This window comes from Phasianus colchicus, chromosome 7 (assembly GCF_987193195.1).
Source record: "Phasianus colchicus chromosome 7, bPhaCol1.hap1.1, whole genome shotgun sequence".
Lineage (NCBI taxonomy): Eukaryota > Metazoa > Chordata > Aves > Galliformes > Phasianidae > Phasianus > Phasianus colchicus.
Genome location: NC_143442.1, coordinates 36902529 through 36917737, shown reverse-complemented (window position 1 = coordinate 36917737; position 15209 = coordinate 36902529). Strand labels below are relative to the sequence as shown.

Below are 15209 nucleotides of genomic sequence, written 5' to 3'. Positions count from 1 at the left end.
TTGTTTGTTTTTCCTTCATATCGCTCACCTCTACATCCCTGTCACACCCTGCTCATCCTTGCCTTCCTCAGCCTGTGTCCTTCCCAAACTTTTCACTTTCCAAACTCTCATCATTACATAAACTACTAACATCATATTTCAGTTTTACCTCCTCCTCTCCAGAGGCTTCCAGTGCTAACACTGGGATTTCGGGTTTCCTAGACCTCTACAGAGGCTATTCTCACTTCCCCCTTCACAAGTACAGCAGTCTCCGTCCCGGCTCTCTCTCTCACACCAAGTACTGCTCGCGGGGGAATGGTGCAGGGGTTGCTCTCACGCCAGCAAGGATTAACTCACTTTCTCTTTAACCCTTTTTCCTTTGTTCCACTCTTAGTACCCTCATTTACACTTGCAGTTACACTCAATTCTATACCATTAACAATTACACTTTCTTATATCATCAAAACAGTTTGTCTCATTCCCTTCGAAATGCACAAATCTAACCATACAGTTCTTCAGTTTCCATAAATACCCTTAATACCATATAACTTTCCCTTAACAATCTGTGTCATTTGGTTATAAACATCTTACCACAGAAACAGCACTGACTGACCCACCTCCCTCACACATCTCCTTGCAAACAGAACACAATATTACATAAATGAGTTGATATTCATTCCCCATTCATACACTAGAGGATCTTGTGGTGCCCGCATCCCACATTCTCTTTGCCATATCAGCGTATGCTGCTTCATCCCATTTACCTTCCTGTTTTAAAAATAGCATTGGTTGCAGAATGGTATTGTAGTTCAACGTCCCATTTAGGGGCCACTTTTCCCCATCATCCAATTTATACATTAACCATCATTGATTACAATATTTCATCAGAGTTTTCTTACTTAGAGTGCCCCCAGGTCCCCCTGCAGTATCTCGCCAATGTGCCAGAATACATCCGAGGGGTGTTCTTTTAGGTATTTCCTTTCCCTGTGATCCTCCCATCATGTTGTCTCACTGGTTTGTTATTGCCCTAAAGTTTCCACAAGTAACTCTCAATACTCTAAAATTTTCCCACGCCAGTCCGTGATGCTCGGTCCACCACTCACGGTGGCACTCTGGACACAAATGACGCCACCAACCCCGATATATTTCTTCACACACTAGACAACATATAATATAAATGGGGCAACACTCGTTTTCAGGGTGGAATGCACACCTTTCCTCAGGCCCCTCTTCCCAATTTATAAAGTATAAATTCCCATCACCATCACAATCCATAAACAGAAAATCCGTATGGACGGACAAACAACAGGAAAAGACAACTTTCGCTTCGTCCGTCTCCGGCCGTTTCCCTCGCGGGAGCACGGAACCACAGATCAGGGACTGCGCTCTCGCTCCGTAGCTTAGCTACGTCTCAATCACACCACACTCATCCCGACACTTAGTTTTGCTAGCTCAGGTACCACCTTAGTTCATATGTTTAAAGGATATCCCAAAATATCAATGACAGTTATTCAAATACACAGTACTGGACATTTACAGCAGATGACAACAACTGCGCAGATTACCATTCCTACCACCGCGGCTACAATAATGTAGGTTATCATTTGACAAGTATCAGCACTATACCTCGCTAACCCCGGGTGGGACTCTAACCCACAATCTCTAGAATTAGCGTGAGTTCCAGATTGTTATGAACTCGTGATTACTAATGCCCAAGCATTAGTCTAGCTTCCAAGTGCTAGCCAGAGGTGGGACTCGAACCCACAATCCCTGGAATCAGATATAGTGCTTTACGATACCTGCCCCTCTGGTAATTACCTTCCCGTCCCGTACCTCTGGACTAGTCCATCCTCAGGGTAAAACCCTCCCGCATGGGGCATCCCTGCACGTCTTACGGAGTCCCCTGCTCCTGCGTATGCCTTACGGAGCCTTCCCTTTAAACATACCTGGTCCGCTGCCAGATGGTCCTTGTCTATCCCCGCAGTGATCAGATGAGAAAGGGGAGTCCTTCCAAGAATTCTCAGGGCGTGCCAAAGGCGTCCCCCTCCTCAACTGGTCCTGCAGCCGAACAGAGATTGTCCCATCTGGGGTGCCAAATTGATTTGCGGAATCAAACTCCATAACCCAGAGTTATGTTATAAAGCAGGTATGTTTTATTCAGCATTTGGCACCAAGCTGGGTGCAAGGGGGATAGCTCCTCCAAACTTGCACCCCGTAAGGAAGAAGCTTGGTACAGATATAGGCCCAACGAATACACAATCAGTGGAATTTACATGCATATTCATTACATTCCTGACTTATCAACATATGGTCCAGCCATGAGCAGTGGGGGTCTCCTTTGCATGGGAGAAGACCCATTGTCTCTGACAGAAGTAATCCGATCCTGACCCCTTCCTTGTGTCAACAGAGTTTTCAGATGCCCTTTTCTTATCTGACCACACATCCTGCTTACCTACATTCCTAAACAAGAGTTAATCCTTATCTTGTCCTTTCCTTACTCAGTGGGACTTTTTTTTTTTTAACACATGGAAAAGCGCTGTTCATGTAAGTTATGTTGAGTTGTGTTGTTCTTCCTAAATCAGGATTCTCCAACTCAAAGGTAAACATGAGCTGATTCTCTGGACTCAATGGCAGACAAAAGATGGCATCTTCTAGGTGGAGAACGGTAAACCATGCCAATTCACCTGATAATTTTGTAAGCAGCATGTATGGGTATGCTACCAATGGGTATAAATCCTACACTATTCTATTGATGGCCCTTAAATCTTGTGCTCACACTCCAGTGACCCGAATTTCTGAAAACTGTCAATTATTGGCTGGATTCCTTTCCTATCTCCGAATTTGAGGGGGTACTGTTTAATCCAAACCGGCCGAGCTCCCTGCTTTATTCCAATGGCTAGTGGTGCTGCATTCTTAGCTCTTCCTGAGCCTCTTCCTATTATCCACACCCCAGGACAGACCTGATCACCTGGGATCCTGGTCCTAGCAGGGGTAGTGATCAATGCTAAACTAAGCACCTCTATTAACTGTTCCTGTACCTTACATTCCAATTCTTACATTCCCAAGCGCATTATAACCTAGCTCTCAGGGTGCCTTGCAAGATTTCACATGTGAGGTTCTCAGAATTCTCGAGATACCTCCCCAAGTGGGACCCTGCTCCCGAGGGTTGTGCTCCCACACCGATCGCCGTCACCCAACCTATAGCTGTGGATCCACCCTCAGGGGCAGCACACTTGCTCCTTCTCTCCCACGTAGGATGTCTCCTTAAGACATACAGGTCCCTGTACCTGTAACATACCTGGACCATACCAAGGTTCTTTCACAGCCCCACGGAAAATGTGTGGGTCTCAAGAGCTTTTAGCATAGCTGGCCCTGGTAGAGCAGGGAGCTTAACCATGCTCATGCCCTGCTGAGAAGACCGAATTGAGAAAGCAGGATAGGAAGTTGTTCGAAATAGACGTCACTTGCTCAGTGAGTAGAAACGTGCCATGAGTGCCATGGGCAGCGCTCAGTGAGGAAGTGAGCCAGCTGCAGGGAGATGCTGCCCTCGAGAGCAGGGCAGCCGGAGATTGCCTCTTCTGGGACCTGCTCACGGGTGAGAGGAGTTAAAGGAGCGCCAGGACAGCAACGTGGGGATGTGCGACCGCAAGGATGTGCGAATGGCTCCGGCAAAGGAAGCAAAGGGACTCAGCAGAAAGCGACGCTTCATTAGCGTAACAAAACACAGCCCCCCCCCCCACTCCCCCAGTGCAGATGTGCCATGAGAACGAGCTGTGAAACTGCCAAGGCCTGGCAGCCGGCTCGGGGGCGTGCTCGCTGTGGCAATTGCTGCCTGGCAGCTGAGGCTGTGCTGAAGCGGCCAGAGCCTGTCTGGAAGCCATCCGGGCAGCACCGCGGCGGCAGGAGGTGCAGTAAGGCCGTCCTGCGGCCAGCTCCGGGCTGAGGACACTCGGCATCCCCTGCTCTCCGCGACTCCCAGGAGCCCGGTTGCCTGCACCAGAGGTGGGAGCAGCCTGCTCCGCACCCGAGGTAGGTGCCCCTCGTGGCTCGTGCAGAGGAGCTGCAGGCATTTTTCTCTTCCAGGTGAACGCCGTTTCGAGGCAGGGACTGGGGATGGCTGCAACACTACCTTGAGGACTAGTAGATGACCTGCAGCTTTGGGAGGTCAAGAAAAAAAGGGATTCTTTTTAAATCATGGGACAGATTTCTTACCGTCAAGCGGTATTAATACTAATTAGATTTTGTTCAGTAGTAGTTGTTGTTTGGTTGCTTGTATCCCTTACTCTCGTTGATCTGTGTGCTTTTTTTTTACCCATCCCCTCACGCTGTGTGGCACTGTCCTCGTGCTGCAGGAAGCTCTCCTTCTCCTTGCGAGCAGCACCCCGAGGGGACGGGAGCAGCGGTTGCCAAGCGTGTTGCAGCCCGGCTTGGGATCCGAGGGGCACAGGAAGGGGTTGGAGCTGCGACAGAGAGGAAGCGAGCAGAGGAGCTGAGCGTGCTCTGCTGCCCGGTTGGCTCTGTGTAACAGCCCAGCTGCAACTGCGTTTCTCCCTCTGGGCCACGGGAGACACGAGACGACCTCGCTCCGCAGCTCTGCACGCATGAATTGATGGAAGCTTTAAACTCCCCGATAAGTCCTTTTGAGTGTCTTAATTTCCGTTCCCCTCCCCGGCAGCCCGCAGTTTTCCTTCGGGGACCCAGCAGGCAACATCTGCCTCTAGCGGCCCTTTCAGCGTTACCTTTTGTACGCTTAGCGCTGGGCTGATGGCTCACCTGGGGTTGTGCAAACCCCTCCCGAGGCTTTTCTTCAGGCTGTCCCGGCAGATGCAGATGCCTTTAGCGCTCAGCTGCGGGCCCTGAGCACGTCCAGCATCTGTGCCAGCTCCGGCACTGGGCTGTGAAGCGCAGCCCGGGCTGCCTTGTGCAAAGGGCACCCGCTGCTGAGAACGTCCCCTGGAAGTGAGCGCAGGGTGCGTGCTGAGCTGAGTGGGGAGCTGCGCCCCCTGGTGGGGGAGGAGGGAAATGCAGCCGCTGAGGCATTCTTGGTGCAATGAGGGACCGGGGCTTGTTCAGCTAGGAGAAGAGAAGGCTCCGGGGAGACCTCATTGTGGCCTTCCAGGACTTGAAGGAAACGCATGAACTGGAGGAGGATCGACTGCTTACATGGGTGGATAGTGACAGGACAAGGGGGAATGGTTTTAAATTGAGACAGGCAAGATTTAGGTTGGATATTAGGAGGAAGATTTTCACTCAGAGGGTGGTGACACACTGGAAGATGTTGCCTAGGGAGGTTGTGGATGCCCCATGCCTCGATGCATTCTAGGCCTGGCTAAGCGTGGCTCAGGGCAGCCTGGTGTGGTTGATGGCGACACTGCACGCAGCAGGGGGTTGAATCTAGGTGGCCACTGTGTTTCTTTTCACCCTGGGCATTGTATATTTCTATGATTACCTTCAGATATTCATTGTAACACAACACCTTAGAGAAGCTCAGGAAGCTCCAAACTAATGTTGGGTCCCTTAAAGAAGGTCTGGGTCAGCAAGTTCTCTTGACATCAAGCTGAGTGGGATCTACAGGTGTTACCTTAAGAGACATCCCTGCTAGTTGTGTGACCCTGTCATACAGCCCATTGCTGTGCAGGAGGGCTCAAGGAGCTCTTGGGCTGCTCCCTGTTTATGGGTATGATGACTGACTCATTGCTTTGCATTGCCTTTAGGCATACGGTTCATGTACTCTCAGCTGTTTAACCCGGTTTCTGTTCTTTCTGCCCCCCAGTTTGAGTCAGCTGTGTGATTTGTAATCAGCTGTAGCTAGAGTGTTACCAGTGCTGTTGCTGACTGTCTTCCTGTGCAAGGCCTGCTGTGCCATCCCCCAGGCAGTATCCTGCAGATGGGCTGTGGAGGGCTGTGCTGGGACAGGGTCTGCTGCATTCCCTCACAGCTCCCTTGCCATTTCTCTTGTCCCTGCAGGCTCCAGTTCAACTTCTGCCTTCCAGCCGTGATCATCTCACCTGCAGGAGAGCAGCAGATGGCCACAACACATCCATCTCAGGTAGGGGCTGAGGGAAGCAGGCAGGAGAGGCCAAGGGGCGAGGAATGTGAATGCCAGGGGAGAGGGAGGTGCCCTCATGCAGCACGTGTGTGCTGGGGCCAGAGAAGCGGCTGGGACGGGAGTTTGTGTCCTGTGCGAGCTGCTTCCCTGGGCTGTTCCCAGCAAGGAGCCTCTTTGCTTGCAGGAGCCCGTGAGCTTTGCGCAGGTGGCCGTGTATTTCAGCAGGGAGGAGTGGGCGCTGCTGGACCCTGCGCAGCGAGCGCTCTACCGGGACGTGATGCTGGAGACGTACCAGTGCGTGGCCTCGCTGGGTGAGGGCTTTGCTGCCTTTCCTCCTCGTTAGGGCACCTTTGGCTGTGCAGAATGAGCCTCTGCAGGCCGGGCCTAGAATAATCGCCATGCAGTTACATATTGATAACTCCAACAGCAACAAAGGAAATACTGAGAAGCATGAGCTTCAGGAGGGATTAGAATGGACAGCTGTCTCCTAAATGCCCCGGAGTCAGTGCTGGCAAGCAGGCATCATCCAGGAGGGAGAAAACCAGCCCTTCTGTTGTTGCGCTGCGTGGTGCCACCAGCTTTAGCTAACAGATGACTCCCTGGTTTCTCCTTTACCATGTAGGATTTTGTGTTCAGTTGCCATAGACATTTTGATGCCTTGGTCATTGATATATTGTCAGAGAATAATCAGGCCATTCACAAGTTAATTTTAAAGAAAATATCCCTTCATCATTTTCAGAGCTGTGAATGCATTCCTTGCTCCAGAGGAAGCTTTGGGCCCAGTGTCATTCAGGCCCTAAGTGTGCTTTCTCCCTGGGGAGGGACACAGAGTGGAGCTGTTGAACAGGCACTGTGCCAGAATGATGGAAATGTTCTCATCTCCCCTGTTTCTCTTCTTGAAGCTCCACTTGCAGCCCCCAAACCCATGGTGATCTCCCTGCTTGAAGGAGGAGAAGAGCCCTGGATCCCAGATGTGCATAGCCCTGAGGCCGTGCCAGGAGACCTCAGCCCAGGTGAAGCGGTGGAGGGAAGGAGGAGGTTGGGGCAGGAAGAGCCATCTCTGTCTGTATTTTATTTTGGGCACTGTGTGCTATTTCTGGATTTTCTGTCATCCAGCAGGAACTCATATTACAGATATATTGGAGGATCTGCAGGAAAGTGGTGTGGCCGAAAGGCGATACAGTAGTGCCTGTGTGGAAGAAATCAGAAGGGATGTCCAAGGAGGCCTGGAGCAAGGTCAGGGTGAGCACATCATGAAACCACAGGGAAAGTGTCTGCGAAAGACAGGAAGCGCCCCACTGGACTTCAGCATAGGTCAAGAGGAGCCTGAAGAACCCAGGAGCAAGGATGTGTGCCTGAAGAAAAAGCAGAATCCATGCACCGAGTGTGGAAGTAGCTTTGAAAAAGATTCCAGCATCATTAACCACCAGTGCATACGCTCAGCAACGAGTCCATACACGTGCTGTGATTGTGGGAAGTGCTTCAAAAGCAGATCCCAACTCACGTACCACCAACGCATCCACACAGGAGAGAGACCCTACAGGTGCTCTGAGTGTGGGAAGAGCTTCACAAGGAGTTCTTGCCTTAGGTTCCACCACCGCATCCACACAGGAGAGAAACCCTTTCAATGCACTGGGTGTGAGAAGAGCTTCAAAAGCAGTTTTGAATTGAAGCTGCACCAGCGTGTACACACAGGAGAGAAACCCTACAAGTGCAGTGAGTGTGGGAAGAGCTTCAGAAGCAGTTCTGAACTAAAGCGCCACAAGCGCTTCCACACAGAGGAGAGACCCTACAAGTGCTCTGAGTGTGGGAAGACTGTAAAAAGCCATTCCCACCTCATCTACCACCAGCGTTTCCACACAGGAGAGAGACCCTGCAAGTGCTCTCAGTGTGGGAAGAGCTTCAAAAGCAGTTCTGATTTGAAGCGCCACCAGCGCATCCACACAGGAGAGAGACCCTACAAGTGCAGTGAGTGTGGGAAGACCGTAAAAAGCAGTTCCCACCTCATTTATCATCTACGCTTCCACACAGGAGAGAGACCCTACAAGTGTCCCGAGTGTGGGAAGAGCTTCAAAAGCAGTTATGAATTGAAGCTGCACCAGCGTGTACACACAGGAGAGAAACCCTACAAGTGCTCTGAGTGTGGGAAGAGCTTCAGAAGCAGTTCTGCATTGAAGCTGCACCAGCGTATACACACAGAGGAGAGACCCTACAAGTGCTCTGAGTGTGGGAAGATGGTAAAAAGCAGTTCCCACTTCATCTACCACCAGCGCATCCACACAGGAGAGAGACCCTTTCAGTGTCCTGAGTGTGGGAAGAGCTTCAAAAGAAGTTCTGAATTGAAGTGCCACCAGCGCATCCACACAGGGGAGAGACCCTTTCAGTGTCCTGAGTGTGGGAAGAGCTTCAAAAGAAGTTATGAATTGAAGTGCCACCAGCGCATCCACACAGGGGAGAGACCCTTTCAGTGTCCTGAGTGTGGGAAGAGCTTCAAAAGAAGTTCTGAATTGAAGCAACACCAGCGCATCCACACAGGGGAGAGACCTTTTCAGTGTCCTGAGTGTGAAAAGAGCTTTAATCGCAGATCTAGTCTCAACATCCACCAGCACATCCACAGCGCACCCAGGCTGTAGAAGCATCTCAAGACGCTGGGAACCTTCAAAAGCAGTTCCAGCCCCGTTACCTACCAGCACAGCCACACAAGATACAGAGCCTGCAGACACATGAACATGGTAAGAGCTTCAGCCAGAGTCCCAGCTTAGTGACCAACTATGGCTTTGTGTGGTGAGGGACCTTACAAATCCCTTGAGTAGAGGAAGAGCTCTGCGGCCAAACTGAATCCTCTTTTCCGTCTTTCCATGAGAATTATGCATATTGCTCTCCTTCAGCTGTAGTTGCTGTGTTGAGTGGCCATACAAAGCAGAGTCCAGGGTGGGATGTGTCACAGCCACAGGAAACCCTCTGCCAGGTGGCACATTTCTTCCAGGGCTGTGTGCAAGGAGAGTCACCTCTGATCTCCCCTGCAGAAATTCCTCTGCTGTGGGGCAGCAGGTAAGGACCCAAAGGAGACCTCAGCTGGGCCGATATGTCACCAGGAAGGAAGAAATCTTGTGTGCAGGTTGTGTGGAAAGAGCTTCATCTGGAGCTCAACCCTTAGTAGTCCCCAGAGAACCAACCAGGGGAGTCTCTGTGAGTGCCTTGACTGCAGGAAGAGGTCCGTCCAGAGCTAGGAGCTCAACACACACCAGTGTATCCACGTGAGGAACCCTACAAATGTGCAGCCTGGAAGAAGATCTTTGGCCACAGCTGGAACCTGCTGAGATACCAGAGTGTCTGCACTTGGGTGAAGTCCAATCCGTGCCTGCACCAGTGAGTTCATGTGGCAGGAAGCCTTAGAAATGCCTGAAGTGTGAGAAGGGCTTTGTGCAGAGGGCAGAGCTCCTCACTTGCCCTGCAAGTGTTTCTGGTGCATCACTGGCACCCTCTGCAGAAGGGACTTAAGCCAGGAGCTTCAGATGGCCTTTCCTTGCTGCCCTAAGCAGTTCTCTCACCATGCCCGCTTTCCTCTTCTGCTCTTCCTGCCAGCAGCTTTTTGATGCCGTTTCCTAAGGAGAAGTGGCTGTGTAGGGATGTTCTGTGTGTCTGTGCATGTGTTGCTCTCAGTAATTTGTGAGTGCACTGATGAATCTGTGGGAAGGGTCAGGAGAGCAGTAATGTGACTCTTGGAGGTTTTCTGAGAACCATTTGTAGTGGAAAGGGAAGGGGGTGAATAAAGTAGCTGAGTTGTTCTGAAGCTTTCTTCAATGTAGTCCTGTTTTTTGCTTTTAAAAGAAATGTCAGCATGTGGAATGAAGAGAGGGAAAGGTGCAATCAGGATTTGGTTTGGGTGCCTCCTCCAGCCCATTGCTTGCTTCTGGGGAAGGCATTTCTTTCACACAACCCTATCATCCTTCCTAACCGTGCTGCACATTGGTTCTACTGCTCTTCTCGAATGCTTTAATCAGCAACAGGAGACAGTCATTCAGCCAAGATTTGGGGTGATTTACTTTTCAGCTGCATCCAATAATTGCTGTCATATTTCATCGGTCATGTGTCTCCTCTTTCCTTTTACATTTCTCCAAACAGCATTCTCACTATTCTTTGTTTTCATCTTATATCACTATTCTGAGAACTATTGAGCAGGTTTTCCCTGAAATGAAAATAAAAATGATTTTCCACTTTTACACCCTGAAACATTTCTTTAACTGCAGATTCCCCCTAATGTTGTTTCACATGTCACATTTACTTCCATTACGTTAAGCTAAGTTTCCATTATTTCCTCTCCTCCTGCTTCCCTGCTTTCCCTCTGCTCTGGGGAAAGTCCTTCTGCTGTGGACATGAGTCCCTGCAGAGTTGTGACTGCAGTGCCCCGTCTGCAGGAATGGGAGCATTTCAAATTCCACAATGGTTTGTTTTCCTTGTGGTGGAGGAATGGTGGGCATGGAGGAGGGGGACTTCCATTCTCAGGGTGGATGTTCACTCGGGAGGCTTTGTCTTGGTGAATTCTACCAGTAGTGGCATCCACCCCACAGTAAGCAATTTCATGTCACCTCTGCACTCATGGAATCAACACATCCATAGACAGAGGTCCCAAGGGAACAACCAGCCCCCCGGGTGCCCATGTGCAAGGCTGTTACACGTTACTGGTTTTTCACGTTGGCACCCAGAGTTGGGGGCCCTGTGTGCTGCAGCATCATCAGCATGAGTGAGACGTGGTGGGAATGGTGCTGTGAGGGGTGTGCTGTGTGTGATGGATGGCTCTGGGCTCTCCAGGGCGGAGATGCAGGGCAGGTGAGATGGGATGGGGTTGCTGCTTGTACTGGTGGGCTGGATGGAATGGAGCTTACAGTTAGTAATGACATGGTTGAAAGCCTCTGGGTATGGATTGAGGGACAGGGAACTAAAGTGGGCGTCACTGTGGGAGTCTACTATAAGCCACTCAGCCTGGATGATGATACCAATTAAATATTCTTAATTCTTTTACGGAGTGTCTCAAGAACAGCCTTACTTGTGAATGGGTTATCAACTTCCCAGAAATTGAGGGCTGTGCCAGGATCTGATTTGCTCAGATTGACCTGAGATATTTGTTTCATTTCTGCTCAGAGATGAGTGCTGAGTGGTTCATACACAAGGCTAAGGTGCCTTTTCTGTGCTACAGGATTTCTTTTGTGGACCAGGAATGCAGGATTGCCTCGCCTCCGAGTGTACTGACAGAATTTACCCACACGAATGGGTACCTACGCTTCTTTTGCACGTTTCTCCTCGAAGCAGAATGAGGCATCTGATCCCAACACCCACGGTGTCACAGAATCACAGAACTGCCAGGGTTGGAAGGGACCTCAAGGATCATGAATCTCCAACTCCCCTGCCACATGCAGAGTCACCAACCTCCACATTTAATACTAGATCAGGCTGCCCAGAGCCCCATCCAATCTGGCCTTGAACACCTCCAGGGACAGGGCATCCACAACCTCTCTGGGTAGACTGTTCCAGCACTTCACCACTCCCTCTGTAAAGAATTTCCCCCTGACGTCCAACCTAAATCTCCCTTCCCTCAACTTAAAACCATTTCCCCTCGTCCTGCAGTTATCTACCCTTTCAAAGAGTTGATTCCCCTCCTGTTTGTAGGCTCCCTTTAGGTATTGAAAGGCTGCAATGAGCTCACCCCACAGCCTTCTTTTCTCAGGCTGAACAAGCCCAGCTCCCTCAGCCTGTCCTCATAGTGGAGGTGCTCCAGTTCCCTGATCATCTTCGTGGCCCTCCTCTGGACCCTCTCCAACAGTTCCCTGTCTTTCTTGTACTGGGGGCTCCACACTTGGACGCAGTACTCCAGATTCCCGGGGGAATGGCCACAAGTTGTACCAGAAGAGGTTTAGGTTAGACTTAAGGAAGAACTACTTCTCTCAGAGAGTGGTCAGGCACTGGAATGGCCTGCCAAGGGTGGTGGTGGAGTCGCCATCTCTGGCAGTGTTCAAGAGGCGTCTGGACGAGGAGCTGCGAGATCTGGTTTAGTAGCTTGTGGTAGCAGTGGCAGTGTGAAGACGGTTGGACTAGATGATCTTATAGGTCGTTTCCAACCTTGTGATTCTATGATTCTATGATTCTATGGGGCCTTACAAGAGCAGAGTAGAGGGGAACAATTACCTCCCTGTCCCTGCTGGCCACCCCTCTTTTGATGGAGCCCAGGATCCCATTTGCCTTCCGAGCCGCAAGGGCACACTGCTGGCTCATATTAAGTTTTTCATCCATCAAGACTCTCAGGTCCTTCTCCACAGGGCTGCTCTCAAGGACCGCTCCTTCCAGTCTGTATGGATGCCTGGGATTCCTCCGGCCCAAGTGCAAAACTCTGCACTTTGCCATGTTGAACCTCATCAGGTTCACCCAGGCCCACCTTTCAAGTCTGTTGAGGTCCCTCTGAATGGCATCCCTTCCTTTAACTGTGTTGACCGCACCACTCAGCTTGGTGTCGTCAGCAAACTTGCTGAGGGTGCACTCAATTCCATCATCGATGCCATTGATAAAGATGTTAAAGAGCACCAGTCCCAAGACAGAGCCCTGGGGGACGCCACTCGTTACCAGCCTCCACCTGGACATGGAGCCATTGATAACCACCCTCTGTCTGCGGCCTTTCAACCAGTTTCTTATCCATTGAGTGGTCCACCCATCAAATCCACATCCCTCCAGTTTGGAGATAAGGATGTGGTGGGGGACCATGTGAAAGGCCTTGCTCAAGTCCAGGTAAATGACATCAGTCGCCTTTCCCTGTTTACTCTCACTTTACTCTGGGTTGTCTCACACTTTATTTGGGCTTACATCACACTTTACTCCAAGTTTACTCACACTTTACTCTGGGTTTACTCAAACTTCTGTTTTGTGTGTGTTTGACTCACTTTACGCAAGGTGAACTCAATTTTTTCTTCAACTTTACTTGCACTTTACTCCAAGTTTACTCATACTTTTCTCTGGGGTTTACCTACACCCTACTCCGAGTGTGTACACTCTCTCTTCTGGGCCTACCCACACTTTACACCTGGTTTTCCTGATACTTTGAATTTACTCACACTTTACTCCTGTTTTATTCATATTTTTTTTCCATTATTTACTCATGCTCTGCACCAGTTTTGCACACTCTTTTCTCTGGGTTTACTCTTACTCTACTCCGGATGAACTCATACCTTACTCTAGGTTTTAGTCACAATTGTCTCCTCGTTTACTCTCACTTTACTCTGGGTTGTCTCACACTTTACTCAGGCTTACATCACACTTTACTCCAAGTTTACTTGCACTTTACTCCAGGTTTACTCACACCTATTTTTTTGTGTATTTGACTCACACTTGTCTCAAGGTTTACTCTAACTTTTCTTCAACTTCATTCACACTTCACTCTGGTTTACTCACACTTGTCTCCATATTTTACTCTTATTTTTTGCATCAGGTTTGCACACTCTTTCCTCTGGGTTTGCTCTTACTCTATTCCAGCTGGACTCACACCAAGCTCCAAAGGGACACAAAATACAATAAGCCCAATTTCCCTGAGGTAGGACTGTGAGCAGTAGAGCTTGAGGATTTGGGTGATTTCACAAAAAAAGCAGGTTGATGGCATTGCCTTGGCAGAGAGGAAGCATAAATGTATTGGAAATGTGCAGCAGAGCACAGAGAACCCCGGTTCCCCAGGCAGCTGCTGCCATGCTGGCACAAGCTCTGCTGTCCATCAAGGACCTGTAGTGCAGGGGCTTGCAGATGGCAACATAGCACATGACGGTGAGCATGGAATATTCTGCTGAGATGAAGAAGAGGAAGAAAAAGACCTGAGCAGCACATCCTGCACAGGAGATGGCCCTGGTGTCCCAGAGAGCATTGGCCATGGCTTTGGGGAGAGTGGTGAAGATGCAGCCCAGGTCAAGGAGGGCGGGGTTGAGGAGGAAGAAGTACATGGGGGTGTGCAGGCAGTGGTGGCAGGCTACAGCTGTGCTGATGAGGCCGTTGCCCAGGAGGGCAGCCAGGTAGATGCCCAGCAAGAGCCAGAAGTGCAGGAGCTGCAACTGCCGCGTGTCTGCCAATGTCAGGAGGAGGAACTCTGACGGAGCTGCTGTTGGGCATCTGCAGTTCCTGGGCATGGAGTCCTGTTCAGACTGCAGAAGATAATGACAAGTCTGTTCCTGGAGTCACTCCTACTCCTATACTATAAAATGTTTTCTTACTCATAGAACAATGCTTGTTTAGCTCCATTACTTGAATGTAATTTCATGAAGTTCAGCATTCCATCAGAAAAAGAAGCTGAAGGAGTTTTTCCTTCCTCTCATTTTCTGATCTTATTCCATATCCCTGGACATTTTCATCTGTTCCATCTGTCATGATGGGGACCCTGCTCTGCAGGACAGCCCTGGGCATCCAGCTGCAGCCCCGGCTGCACAGCCTGCAGCCATCCTGGGACACACAGCCCTCAGGGCTGTGCTCTGATGCTGCAGCAGGGAAGCCCTCAGCTGGAGCAGGTATTTATCTACAACAAAAAAACATGGAGTGCCTGCAGCCTCACCTGCAATGGCATGTCCCAGATTTAGTGATCCTTGCAGGAAAAGCAGCTGTATTTCCTGCTGCAAGAGATTTCCCTTTTCAAGGACTGCGAGCAATGTTTCTCCAGTGAGCTCACAGCCTGCTCACATCCCACACAGCCTGTAAGCTCTCTCTCCTTTCTCTTCTGCCCTGATGTCACCTGCAGATCATGGCCCAAGCCCTGCTGTGCTGTGCAGAAGAGCTGCTCCTGGGCACAGCTGTCTCTATGCAGTACTGCTCACTTGTAGGAGTTCCCTGTGTTCCAGGAGCCTGGAACCAGCTCAGCAGCAGAGGATGTGAGTCCTTCCCATTCATCTCCTCTGAGATGTCCCATGGCCAACAGCTCCTGAAAGACAACAGCATCATAACTCTACTTTGAAATCTGCCGAATTAACCACCAAATATCCAGTGCACAGTAATTGCATACATATGGTTAGTCCTACCAGAGAGTGTTGGCTGAAACAAAAAGGGCACACAGACAAGGACAGGGAGGGTTGGACTTCCCATGTTCCATGCAGGGATCCAGCAGAGGCAGCGCTGGCATCTCATCTCTAGATGGAAACCCTGGGGCTGAAATCGGATTCAGCTC

At 50.2% G+C, this 15209-nt stretch overlaps 1 protein-coding gene across 1 annotated transcript; it reads left to right on the top strand.

Moving 5' to 3' along the window:
- Nucleotides 1-3796: 3796 nt before the first annotated feature.
- On the top strand, nucleotides 3797-10276 carry LOC149917344 (uncharacterized). The gene is made up of 5 exons (XM_090144594.1): nucleotides 3797-4200; nucleotides 4332-6028; nucleotides 6213-6339; nucleotides 6931-7041; nucleotides 7145-10276. Exons 2-5 carry the CDS (start codon nucleotides 5867-5869, stop codon nucleotides 8659-8661), a joined length of 1917 nt encoding a protein of 638 aa, XP_090000720.1. The 5' UTR covers nucleotides 3797-4200; nucleotides 4332-5866; the 3' UTR covers nucleotides 8662-10276.
- Nucleotides 10277-15209: the final 4933 nt, after the last annotated feature.